Raw genomic sequence first — 13,048 nt, forward strand, 5'->3', positions numbered from 1 at the left:
TCCGTGAGCACCCGGTGCCGCGGTGTGCCGGTGACCGAAGGCAGAGCGGCACCACCGGGAAGAAATTCCCCGCTCTGCGCCGAAACGCTGCTGAAGACCGCGACAGAGCACGGCTATGCCTCCTGTCGTCCCCCCCCCACCACCGGCTCCTTCCTCCATATTGAGAAGGTCAGCTGACCCGGCAGTCGCCATATTGTGAGGGGTGACGGAAACCTTGGTGGCCGCCATGTTTGGAAGGTCAGAGATTGGATCCGCGTCGCCGCCATCTTGGGAAGGTCAGCTCCACCGATGCAGTGACGTCATAGCCAGCGGGACTGTGACGTCATTCCCACCATGACCTCAATCCCTACCATGACATCACAGACAGGTGCTGGGACAGACTTTTATTGGGGCTTCCCACCCCACCCCCAGCTTGATTTTTTTTTTTTTTTTCCTCCTTTTTCTTAAAAAATAAATGTACAATTCCGGACAGCGGCGGTACAAAATATACACGTCTGGGGGGAGGGGAGGGGGGGCAGGCCACACATACAAAAATATAGGGGATGGGGGGAGGATCATGCCCCCCCTCCCCCAGGGACCCCTGTGCCCCAGCCAGGGAAGGGGATGGGGGGAGAGGGGGATGCGCCAGGGGGGGTCCCCAAACCCACCCCCCCACCACCCCAAGGGTGGGGGCAGCACCCAAGGGCCGGGGCTGGGCAAAGTGCGTCAGTGCTGGGGGGCTCCGGGCCCCCCGGGGGGGTGCCGGGGTTTGGGGGTCCCGGGGGGGCCCCCCCTCACTGGCTGCCAGGCTCCAGCTTGTAGGAGAGCTCGAAGAGCAGGTTCTGGTTGTCGATGACGCGCAGCTGCCGCACGTAGGCCTTGGTCTGCAGCTGGGCCGGGGACGCCTCCAGCTCCAGGCCTGGGAACGGCCCCGGGACGGGGAACAGGGATGGAGGGGTGGGAGTGTGGGGATGGGGATGGGAGTGTGGGGATGGGGATGGGAGATGGGGATGGGAGTGTGGGAATGGGGATGGAGGGATGGGAGATGGGAATGGGGATGGAGGGATGGGAGTGTGGGAATGGGGATGGGAGTGTGGGGATGGGAGTGTGGGGATGGGGATGGAGGGATGGGAGATGGGAATGGGGATGGAGGGATGGGAGTGTGGGAATGGGAATGGGGATGGGGATGGGAGTGTGGGGATGGGAGTGTGGGAATGGGGATGGAGGGATGGGAGTGTGGGAATGGGGATGGAGGGATGGGAGGGAGTGTGGAATGGAGGGATGGGGGGAATGGGGATGGGGATGAGGGATGGGAGTGTGGGGATGGGGATGGAGGGATGGGGATGGAAGTAGGTAGGCATGGCAAGCCAGTGGTGGGAATGCAGGGATGTGGGGATGGAGGGAGTGGAGGAAGGAAACGGAGATGGAAACGTGAAAGTGGGGATTGAAGGATGGAAAAGATGCAGGGGGGATGGGGATGGCCACACAGGAATGGGGATGTGGGGACAGGGATGGAGGGATGGGGATTCAGGGATGCAGAGTGAAGGGATGAGAGATGAAGGGATGAGGATGCAGGAATTTAGGGATTTGGGGATTCAGAGACATGGACAAAGAGCTGTGAGGATGCTCTGGCCACATCCCCATCCCTCAGGGCCAGCATGACAGGTTCAGGGCCATGTGGGCCGCCCCTGAAGGGCCCCCCTGACCCCAGCAGGGCCCCCCAGCCCCGGCAGGGCCCCCCCAGCCCCGTCCCCCCACTCACAGAGGGGGCGGCTCCGGTACTTCCTCACGGCTCTCACTTTCTCAGCGATGCAGTGCTGGGACACAGAGAGACCCCAGAGTCACCCCCAGGCCCCCAAGGCCCCACCCCAGCCCCCCAGGGACCACTGACCCCTTCTGCACACCCCCCAACCCTCAGGGACGCCCCTGGATCCTGCTCTGCACCCAGGACACCCTGAATCCTCCCACCCCCCAAAGAGGGGAACCCCAAACCCTCGGGGAAGGGGGGGTCCTCCAGCCCCTCGGGGGTGTCCCCTCCCCCCTGCCCTCATCCTGGGGGTCTCTCTGCCCCGTTCCCCCCTGGAACCCACCAGTTTCTCCACATTGACCAGCCCATCCAGGAGGGTTTTGCTGCCTTCATGCAGGAAGGTCAGATCTGGGGGAGAGAGGGGGTGATGGGGGGGGTCCCGTGAGGTGTCAGAGGGACCCCAACCCACCCAGGGGAAGCTGCTGAGACCCCCCCTCACCTTTGAGGATGAGAGGCACGAAGGGGATGAGCGGGGGCTTCATCTTGGCCAGCACCTCCCGGTAGGTCTTGTGGTTCCTGCAGGGGTCCTGGGGGGAAATGGGGGGGGTCAGGCTTTGGGGGGCTCTCCAGGGGTGCCCTGGATCCCCCCCCATGCTGGTGGCCATGGGTATGGTGCTGGTGGCCTGGGGGAGAGGGGCAAGGACAGCCCAGGACACCTTGGGACACCTTGGGAATGCCCCCTGCTCATCAGCACCCCAAAAACCCCCAGGGGAGGCCTGGGGACCCCCTACCCCAACACCCAGAGCAGCCCCCACACCTCTCACCCACCGTCAGGTTCTCAAACTTCCGAAAGAGATTCTTGAATTTCCCTGGGAGCTTCTGGAAGGCAAAAAAAAAAAAAAAAAGGGAGAGGGTAGGGCAGAATCCAGCAGGGTCAGGGAGCACCAAAGGGGAGGGCAGGAGCACCCAGGAGGTTCTGGCAGAGCCCAGAACAGGGTCAGGGAGCATCTGAGGGTGTCCAGAAGGGTCTGGAAGCATCCAGGGGTGATCTGGTGATCTGAGAGCACCCAGAGGAGTCCTGGCAGCACTGAGGTGGGGGTGAGAGGTCCTGGAGGGTTCCAAGAGCGCTCAAAGTGGGGGCTGGAAGAACCCAGGAGAGGTCTGGGAGCAGCCAGGTGTGGGCATGAGCACCCCAAGGGTCCTGAGAGCACCTGGGCAGTGTCAGGGATTGTCCAGGGGCAGTCCAGGAGCGCCCAGAGAAGTTCCAGGGGTATTAAGGGGGAAGGGAGCTCCGGGGGGGTTCTGAGAACACACAAGGAGGGTCTGAAAGAACCCAGGAGGGGTCTGGGAGCAGCCAGGTGTGGGCACGGGCACCTCGAGGGTCCTGGGAGCACCCAGGGATGGTCTGGGATCACCCAGGAAAGGGTCAGGGCATGAGGGGGACACAAAGTTGGATGTGAAGGTGCAACCAAGAAGGCACCAGGGTGGGTGACCCCTCCAGCCCCTGGGCACCCCCAAGGGCCACAACTCCTTGTCCTTCTTGGGAACTGACCCACAGGGACCTCCTGACCCACAGGGAACCTCAGGACCAAGCAAACCTTGTCCCACAGAGACCCCAGACCCCCGCAGGACTCCCTTCCCTCCCCAGGACCCCTGGGTGGGTGGGTGGGTGCCCCCAGGGAAGGGTCAGGGAGCCCCTGGGGGTGCTCAGAAGGGCACAGGAGGATGTGGGAGCACGCTGGGGCCGGGGGCACCCGTTGCTCACCTCCCAGGTGAGGCGCAGGCGGCTGATGGCGGCGTTGTTGAGGCCGATGACGATGGCGTAGAAGGAGAGCATGTCCTGGTTCTGCTTGCAGCTGTGGGGGGGGACAGCGTGAGGGACACCCCAGGGACCCCCTGGCAGCCCCCCCTGTGCCCCCCCATCGGAACCCAGGACATTGCTCTGGCTGCCCTGGATGGCTCATGCCAAGAGACCCTGGCACAGAGTCAAAAACACCTTTTGTGCCTTCGATTTTAACCCCTGCAAAAAAACTTCCAGCTTTGTGTGAGGATTTACAAGCCACAAGAGTTTGAGTGATAGTTAATTTGTCACAGGGTGAAAAAGTAAAATTTTGGTGTTTTTAGAATGGAGGTTCAAGAGGCAAGATGGATGAATCTGGGTGTGTCCTGTCCTTCTTCTTCTTCTTGGCCTCCATCTTCTGCTGGGATGGTGGCACTTTTGGATTGGTTTAGAGTGGAGATAGACTGTCTAACATAGGTGATAGGTATTGGAAAATTATTGGAAATGAAGTATATGTAGTTCTTAGTCTACAGGACATTTCTCTGGCTGCCCTGGATGGCTCGAGACCCTGGCAGACCCTGGTACAGAGTCAAAAACACCTTTTGTGCCTTCGATTTTAACCCCTGGAAAAAAAACTTCCAGCTTTGTGTGAGGATTTACAAGCCACAAGAGTTTGAGTAGAATGAGTGCTAATTCATCACAGGGTGAAAAAGTAGAATTTTGGGGTTTTTAGAATGGAGGTTCAAGAGGCAAGATGGATGAATCTGGGCATGGCCTATTCCTTCTTTTTCTTCTTCTTGGCCTCCATCTTCTGCTGGGATGGTGACACTTTTGGATTGGTTTAGAGTGGAGACAGACTGTCTAACAGAGGTGATAGGTATTGGAAAATTATTGGAAATAAATTATATATAGTTCTTAGTATACTAAGAACTACGTATACTTTATTTTTTTAATTTTATACTAAATTTTTTTAATACTAATTTTTTATACTAAATTTTTATACTCATTTTTAGTATAAAAAATTAGTATTAAAAAATTGAATTTTAGTATAAAAAATTAATTTTTTAGTTCTTAGTATACTAAGAATTATATATATTTTATTTTTTAATTTTATACTAAATTTTTAATAATATTTTTTTATGTTAAGTTTTTTAATACTAATTTTTATACGAAATTTTTAATACTAATTTTTTTTATTTTATATTAAAAAACTAACCCTGCCTCAAAGGCGGTGAGCGTGCCACGAACGGACCTGCCAGACAGACCTCAGCAGGTCAGAGAAAGAATGTGATAAATAAGAGAAAATAAAAAACCTTGAGAACCAGAACAGAAGAGTCTTGGCTTCTTCGTCGGTCTCGGGACTGGGACAAAAGGATTTTCTGACACCTTGGGGTCAGCTCAGAGCCCCCGTGCCCCCCTGACTCACATGGCAGCGATCTTGATGAGCTTCTTGAGCAGGTGGGCGCGCTTGTCCAGCGCCTCGCAGAGCAGCAGCTCTGTGCCCACCCAGTGCTGCACCTCGCTGCAGCGCTGCAGCAGCAGCTCCAGGTTCGCCGTCTCCCGCCGGCCCCGCTCCCCGTGGAACACGTAATCCACAAATTCCACCTGGCAGGGACACACACATGGTAGCAAACGAATTATTTCAATTTTTTTAAATTTTTTTTTTTAATTTTAATTTTAATCTTTTTTTAATCTAATTTTTTAAATCTAATATTTTTTAATCTAAATTTTAATTCTTTTAAAAATTATTCTCTGATGGCGAGTAATTAGTATTGACTCTGTGACTGCAGAAGGTTGAGCAAAAGTTTTATTAAGCTATACTATACTACACTAATACTATTACAAACCATACTAAAGAAAAAATATATAAAACTATATATAAATATATATATAACTATAATCTATATATAACTATATGAAAAATATAAAACTATAAATAAAGAAATAATTTAAAAACTACTATATATATAAATATACTAAAGAAAAATATATAAAACTATAAATAAATAAATAAAACTACAATATGTATAAAACTATACTAAAGAAAAATATATATTATGATATATAATTAAATAAATATAAAACTATAATATATATAAAACGACGCTAAAGAAAAAAAATAAAAAATAAATATAAAACTATAATATATAAAAAACTATACTAAAGAAAAAATATATATAACTATATATAAATAATTATATACACAATTATAATATATATTAAAAATATACTAAAGAAAAAATATGTATGTAAAACTACATATAAATATAAAACTATAATATATAAAACTGTACTAAAGAAAAACTATATCAAACTATATAAAAATAAATAAATAAATAAATATATATATATATTAAAAACTATACTAAAGAAAATCTGACATCTTTACCCAATACACACATGGCTCCAATTGGTCAAATGAAATAAAACCGCCATCACTAGAATCTAATCAACAAATCCCTTTCAGCAAACAATCTCCATAACACATTCCACACGTGCCAAACGACAAGGGCAGAAATGGAGATAAGAACTGTTTTTCTTCTCTCTGTGAGCTTTCTCACAGGAAAATCCTGGGAGGGAGAATTATTATTAATATTATTATTATTATTCTCTGTCTGTTCGGAGGATATGTGAATCCCACACACACATCCCCGTGGGCCCCCGAACCTCGTGGATGCAGCGGAAGAGCTCCCAGTGGAAGGCTGTCAGGTGGTTGGCCACGTCCTCGGGCTCGGCTCGGTGGATCTCGGTGTCCCCCGGCACCACCTGGATCTCCTCGGGCAGTGGCACCTGCCAGGGGACACCGGACAGGGCGCTCAGGGTCGCCCTGCTCTGCACGGGGGGTGATGGCGATGCTCTTGGGGTGTCCCCACTCACCAGCGAGTCGAAAGTGTCCCTGGTGCAGGCGAAGAGGTGGCTGTTGATGCCCAGGGTGGTGAACACGCACTCCTCGCTGGGCTGCAGCACCGCTTTCTCTGCCGAGGGGCACAGAGCGGGGGTCAGCACCGGGAGGGACCCCCCAGCCCTGCCCCAGCCCCCCCAGCCCCATGGGCACCTCCGGACGAGGCCATGGTGACGAGGATGAGGGCGTCCCCGCGGGCGCTCTGCTCCTCCGAGTACTGCAGCTTCTCGGTGACCGAGGCCAGGATGTCCTGCACCGAGGCCGACAGGCGGCTGCGGATGGTGACGTACGAGTGGTCGGGCATGTACACGCGGCAGAAAACTGGGGAGAGGGCCGGGGGGTCAGCGCCGGGCACCCCCACACCACCCCGGCACTGCCCGCCGGGGAAACTGAGGCACAGAGCGGGCACGGAGCACACCCGGTCCCATGGTGGGTCACGGAGGGGACGCCGGTGCCTCTCAGGTCCCCTCAAAGTCACTCACTCTCGTCAGAACCCCGGAATGCCACCCGGGTCTGCAGGCAGGAGTCGATGCGGCGGAAATGCCGGAACAGCGGCTTCACCTGCTTGTTCGGGGGGGGGGTCTCGTCGGCCACCCTGGGGGGGGGGCACAGACAGGGCTCAGACAGGGCCCGGAGCCCGGGGCTGCACCCCGAGACCCGAGGGTGGGCACAGGGGGAGGGTGCAGTGGGGAGGGGTCCGAGGCTGCGCATGGCGAGGGCGTGAGGGGGGAGCAAAGTTGGATGTGAAGGGGCAACCAGGAGGGCACCAGGGCGGGTGACCCCTCCAGCCGCTGGGCACCCCCAAGGGTCACAACTCCTTGTCCTTCTTGGGAACTCCCTGACCCACAGGGACCCTCTGCCCTTCCCAGGGACCTCCTGGCACAGAGGGAACCTCAGGACCGAGGGAACTTTGTCCTACAGAGACCCCAGACCCCACAGGACACCCTGCCCTCCTTGGGAACCCCTGACCGATGGTGACCCCTGGTCCCCCAGGGACCCCCGACCCCAGGAACCCCCAGGACCCCCTGACCCTCTTCTCACTTGAGCTCCACAGTCTCCACGAGCTGGTGCAGCTTGATGATCTCGTCCTCCAGCTCGTGGTACAGGGACGTGTCCTTCATGATGAGCAGGTAAAGTTCCTGTGGGGCGAGAGGGGTCAGAGCCGGGACTCCTGACACTGAGGGGAGGGGACACGGGAAGGGGACACCCACCTTGATGACCTTCCCGGCGCTCTCCTCCTCCTGCAGCAGCCCCTTGTAGGTGTCGAGGAAGTGCAGCAGCACGGCCAGCACCGCCCGCTTGCGCCGCAGCCCCGAGCCCTCCTCCCAGCGCGCCGGGGGGCTGCCCGCCGCCAGCACGAAGGTGCCGCTGTCAAGGAGGTGCCACGGCAAAGAGGGACCCTCGGCCACCCCCCAGCACCCGCCGCGCCGAGGGTCGTTGTGCCCTCCCTGGTGGCACCACACTGCCCACCTTGCCCCCAAATCCTCGTGGCACCCCAATCCCCTTTTGCTGCTCCTTGCAACCCCCATGCCCACCGTTCTGCCACCCTTGTGCCAGCTCCACGGCACCCTGGTGCCCATGCTGGTGCCCTCCTGGTTGCACCTTGATGCCAACTCTTGTGCCACCACGGTGTCCCCTTCACGGCCCACCCTCACTGCACCCCAATACCCTCCTGATGCCCAGCCCCGGACCCCTCCTCACCCACCCCCGTGGCCCCCCAGGATATTGCTGGTGCAGCTGCTGCAGGAAGCGCTCGGTGGGCAGGAACAGCGAGTGGGTGAGCACGATGTCATCCAGCAGCGACTCTGGGGGGACAGGGAGGACAGACATGGGCACATCCCCCCTCCCCAAAGCCCCAAAGAGCCCCCCGACACCTCCCCCCTGCCCGGCGGGGTGGATGGGTGAGGGGAGCCGTGGTAATTCGCAGGGTGACACCGGGAGAGGCCGAGCCCCACGCGAACCCCCCCGCGCCGGCGCTGACTCAGGGCCCGCTCCCAGCCCCGGGGCAACCGGGCCCGGCCGAGCCGGTGTGGGGGCAGAGGCGCCGGCAGGGCGGCACCGGGGCCGCGACGCCCCGGCACACCCGGGAGAGCCCCGTGAGAGGCCGGCCGTGGGGCACAGCAGGACACGGCAAAGGGAAACTGAGGCACGCAGCTTGGGCCACGCGGGGAGGGTGCCACAGCCGGGCTCTCTGGGGCAGCGCGGGTGGCACCGCCCTGGGAAGATGTTTTGGGTGAGCCAAGGGCCTGGTGCCGGCGTCTGTGCCCGTCAGAGCTGGCATCAGTCACCGCCATGGACGAGGCACCGCTCCCTCACCTGGCACCAGCACAGCCCCGGTGCCCCGGGGATCCTGCGGTGGGACCCCAGAGCCCTTCCAAGGAGCTGACCCACGGAGGGGCCACGCAGAGCATCCACCCAGCCACTCCCCGGTGGCCCCCAGAGCGTTAACCCGGTCACGGAGCAGCGCCGAGCCAGGGCAGAGCATCCCCTGACGCTCCAGCGCCGGGCACAGCACCCAGGGGGCATCAGCTGCTGCCGAAAGGGGACACGCAGTCTGGGGCACAGGGACGGGCAGGGGCACTGCCAGCACGGGGGCTGCAGCTGCACGGCCCCCAGCTCTCCCAGCCCCCTGCCCCGAGTGCAGCCCCCTCTCAGATTCTGCCTGCGGGACAGGAGCTGAACACACCCCCTATCCCTGCCTCAGTTTTCCCATCCCTCTGCAGCACTCACGCTGTACCCCAGATTCACAGGGATGTTTTCCCCGTGTCGGGACCTCCATCCTGGCTCCTGTCCCCCTGCTCCCTGCCAGCCCGGGCACCACCAGGCCTGGCAGCGTGCTTGTGCAGGCAGGACCTGGCGCTGCCAGTCCCGGCTCGCCCCTACCCGAGGGCTCCTCTTGGTGGTTGCACCTAATCCCGGCCCTGGCATCACTGGAGCAGGGGCTGGCAGTGGCCTGGGGTCCCTGACGGCCTCTGTTCCCAGCAGCCGAGGGGGATTGGCCGGGCCAGGGATCCCCGAGGTGTGGGAAGGCTCCCACCCACCTGCAGCCAGCCTGGCTCCCGCCCAGCCCTGACACCGAAACCACCCCGACACCTGGGCACAGGCAGCCACGGTGGGACAGCCCCGGAGGCCTGTGCCAGAGGAAAGGGGCATCCAACCGGCCCCCCCTCCACTGCAGCTCCCGTCGGGGCTAATTTTAGCACCAGGAGGATGTTAAGGACCATCCAAGCGGGAAGTGGATGCTGCAGTGACTGCCGGTGCCCGGCCACCCCCGGCTCCCACCGAGCTGGCACTGCCACATCCCCTTGCCAGCCCCTCTGCCATGCCGTCTTGCCCACCCCACAGATTCCTGCCCACCCCTCTGCCACCGACGCCCTGCCCCGGCGGAGACCCAGCTTTGACCTTGTCACCCAACCGGGCACCGTTGTGCCCTGTGCAGGGCCACCCGCCTCACCGGGCGCGGGTGTCCCCGCACCCCGCTGTCCCCCACGCCGGCATCCACCGGCGCATCCCCCCCGCAAGCAGCGGCCGCCCCCGGGCTATCCCCGCTCCGCCGCATCGCCCGCGATCCACGCGCTCCCCACGCCGGGCACCCCCGCAGCCCATCCCGGCGGGGTCCCGCAGCCGGTCCCGGCGGTCCCGCAGCCCCGTACCTGCCCCGCAGCCCCTCCCGTGTGCAGTCGCCGGCAGTCGGTCGAGGAGCGCGGCCAGGAGCCGCTCGGGGGGCGCGGGCGCGGCGGGGGCGCAGCCGCAGCCGCAGCAGCACCGGGCGGCGGGCGGCGGCTCCGGGCTCGGCGGCTCCCGCTCCCGCTCCCGGTCCCGATCGCGGTCGCAGCCCGGTGACGGATCCTCAGGGGAGCGGAGCGGAGCCTCGGGCGGCCGTAGCTCCAGCCAGCGGCCCTCGCCCCCGGTACCGGCCCCGCGGGCCCCGCCGGCTCCTCGGGGGAGGCGGGCGGGCGCGACAGGCTCTGCCGCCGCGGCGCCGGCACCGAGCCCGGCCCCGGTACCTGCCCCGGGGGCGGCGGGGCGGACGGGCAGGTGCGAGCCCGGCTTCTTCAGCAACTTCTCCAGCGGCTTCATGGCCGCCCGGGCGCGGCGGCGGCGGCGGCGGCTCAGGGGCCCATCGGCGGCGGTGGCGGCTCCGTTCGGCTCCGCTCGGGCCGCGGCACCGCTCCCCCGCCCGCCCCGCACCGGCTGCGCGCTGCGCCCGCCCCACACCGGCCCCGCCGCCAGTACCGCCCCGCCCCGTTACGGCCCCCGCCGCCGCCGACCCCGGCACCTGCCCGCCCCTTTCCCCGCACCGTCGCCGCCCCCGGGCCCGCCAACGGCACCTGCCCGCCCCCTCCCCGCAGCACCGCACTCGGTACCGAACCCGCCCCGGGGCTGCGGTGACACCGGCTCGCACCAGCACACGGTGCCCCCCCCGCCGCTTCCCCGCAGCCCCGCACAGGTGATGCATTCCGCACCCCCGCACCCATCTCCCCGCATTCCCCTGCCGCATCCCCGGGGTACCACCACGCTCCCTCCCCACACACCGTACAGCCTGGGGGACACAGCCCCGAGCCTGTCACTCCCCACTGTCACACACCGCGACCGGGGGGCCCAGCCCCACAGCCCCCTGCTGCCGCACACCCCCGGCACACCCCCGGCACACCCCCGTGCCCGGTTCCCCCCCGCACACCCGCACAGTTCCCCCATCCCCAGCTGTGGGGTGACCACCCCCGAACCCCCAGTCCAGCTCTCTGCACCCGCCGCAGCGTGGGAAAAGGCCGGGGGTGGGTGCGAGATCCCCCACCCTGGCACCCCCCTGGGGCTGGGCTGCCCCGCGGGCAGGGTGGGCAGGTCGGGGTGGCTGCCAGGCCCCCCCATTTCCGCCGCCTGCCAGGCTGGAACGGGCCCCGGCGTGCCGGGGCAGGTTCCGGGGCAGGTTCTGGGGCAGGTTCTGGGGCAGGGCAGGGCCAGATGTGGCGCTAGCCCGGGGCTGATCCTCCTGCCCCGCTCCTGCGGGGTGCTGAGCACCCATCCTGCCCATGCCCACTGCCCCCAGCCCCACCTTGCACCCTCTGGACAGGCCAGCAGGTGCCTGTCCCCTTCTCCCGGTTCCATCCCCCTGCAAAACCACGGCCCTGCGGCAACTCCGGGCTGGAATGGTGGCAGCGACGTGGGGGGACACAGCAAGTGACCCCACGGCCTTTGCTGGGCCCCACTGCCCAGGGGGTTCGGGGGGAGATGGAGGAACGAGGTTCCCGGCAGTTCCCGCTTTGTTCCCGCTTCGCCTCCACCCGGCAGTTGCCTGGCAACTCCATCCATGCGGCTGCCGGAGAGCAGCAAAACACGGCCCCACATCCCCATCCCCGGCTGGATGAGGTCCTGTCGGGATGGCACAGCACGGCATGGCCCGGCACGTCCCTCCTCTGTTCCTCCAGCACTCAGATCCCCCACAACCCATCCAGCACCCCCAAAATATCCCACTCTGCTGAGCTCCTCCATCCCTTTTCCCCACAGCATCCGGACAAGGGTTCTCGGTGTGGGTGTAAATGGTGCTGCTGGCCAGGTTCAGCCACACAGAGAAGGGCTGCTCCTGACAGCAGGAGGGGAAACTGAGGCACAGAGAGACCCTGAGACCCCGCTCACTGGTGGCAGTGGGGATGCACTGGGCCACATGAGCAGGAGGGACCTGGAGCACTGTGCCATGCTGAGGGCAGTGCTCCCCCTGGGAAAGGTGCTCCAGATCCAGCCTGTCCCATCCACTCTCCTTGTGTCGGCAGGGATGGGGGCACTGCTGGCGCAGAGCGAACTATTGGCTTAATTAATTTGCTGTTATTTCTCCTAACGAGCTGGGATCTGGAGCGGGCGCTTCCCTGGGTTGGCAGCCAGCGCATTCCCCCGCCCCGGCAGCGAGCCGGGGGTGCGAAGCCTCCAGGCACTGCTCAAAACAGACCGTGTGTAGGAGGGAAAAATTACACCCCGGGAAAAATCCCTCCCCGAGCCAGCGCTTTAACCCACTTCCCAGCTGCAGCGCTGGGAGAAGGGACTCAGGCATTTGGGGAAGGGGAGAAGCACCATGAGACTGGGGCAGCTGCTCCATGAGGTCCCTGTGGAGGGCTGAGCCAAATCCTGGACTATACTCAGACCTAATCCTGCTGCCAGGGAGGGAAACTGAGGCAGTGGAACTGGGGAGGAATGGGGCAGTACAGTGATGTGGGCAGGAAGATGATGCCTCCTGCTGCTTTTGGAACTGTTCTGGGACCCCCACCATACTGCCAGAAGTATGGCAGAAACTGGGGAGACCTGAAGGGAAGGGGGGAAAAGGGGGTGGGATGCAAAGGGAGGAGCTGGGGTCCCCCCTGCCCTTCCACCATGGCACAGGCAGGGCCCACCAGCAACCCTGGCTGCAGGAGGGCAGAGCTCACGGTGATGCTCCATTCACAGCACCAGGGTGTAACAGGAGTGGGGTGTGTGCCCCCCATCTCTGCCTGGCGTGGGCAGGGGGCTGGCAGGAGGCTGCGGAGGCAGCGCGGCACAAACGCGCGGGCGGCAGCTCCCGCACCACCAACACAACAGTTGGTCCTTCCCCGTGAGCCAGGGAGGCTGGGGGAGAGGAGGGGGCTCACATCAGCCCCCAGACAGACAGGGGGCT

General features: G+C 61.0%; 1 protein-coding gene across 1 annotated transcript; it reads right to left on the reverse strand.

The window, feature by feature from the left end:
* Positions 1-689: 689 nt before the first annotated feature.
* Positions 690-10,488, reverse strand: RAPGEFL1 (Rap guanine nucleotide exchange factor like 1). The gene is given in 17 exon segments (XM_030966158.1): positions 690-898; positions 1,742-1,796; positions 2,070-2,134; positions 2,226-2,313; positions 2,555-2,605; positions 3,492-3,582; positions 4,933-5,111; positions 6,174-6,296; positions 6,384-6,481; positions 6,562-6,729; positions 6,891-7,003; positions 7,450-7,547; positions 7,620-7,770; positions 8,135-8,213; positions 10,062-10,316; positions 10,319-10,428; positions 10,430-10,488. Coding segments are annotated over 17 exon segments (1,908 nt in total). The 3' UTR covers positions 690-773.
* Positions 10,489-13,048: the final 2,560 nt, after the last annotated feature.

The sequence above is a fragment of the Camarhynchus parvulus genome, chromosome 27 (genome assembly GCF_901933205.1).
Source record: "Camarhynchus parvulus chromosome 27, STF_HiC, whole genome shotgun sequence".
NCBI lineage: Eukaryota > Metazoa > Chordata > Aves > Passeriformes > Thraupidae > Camarhynchus > Camarhynchus parvulus.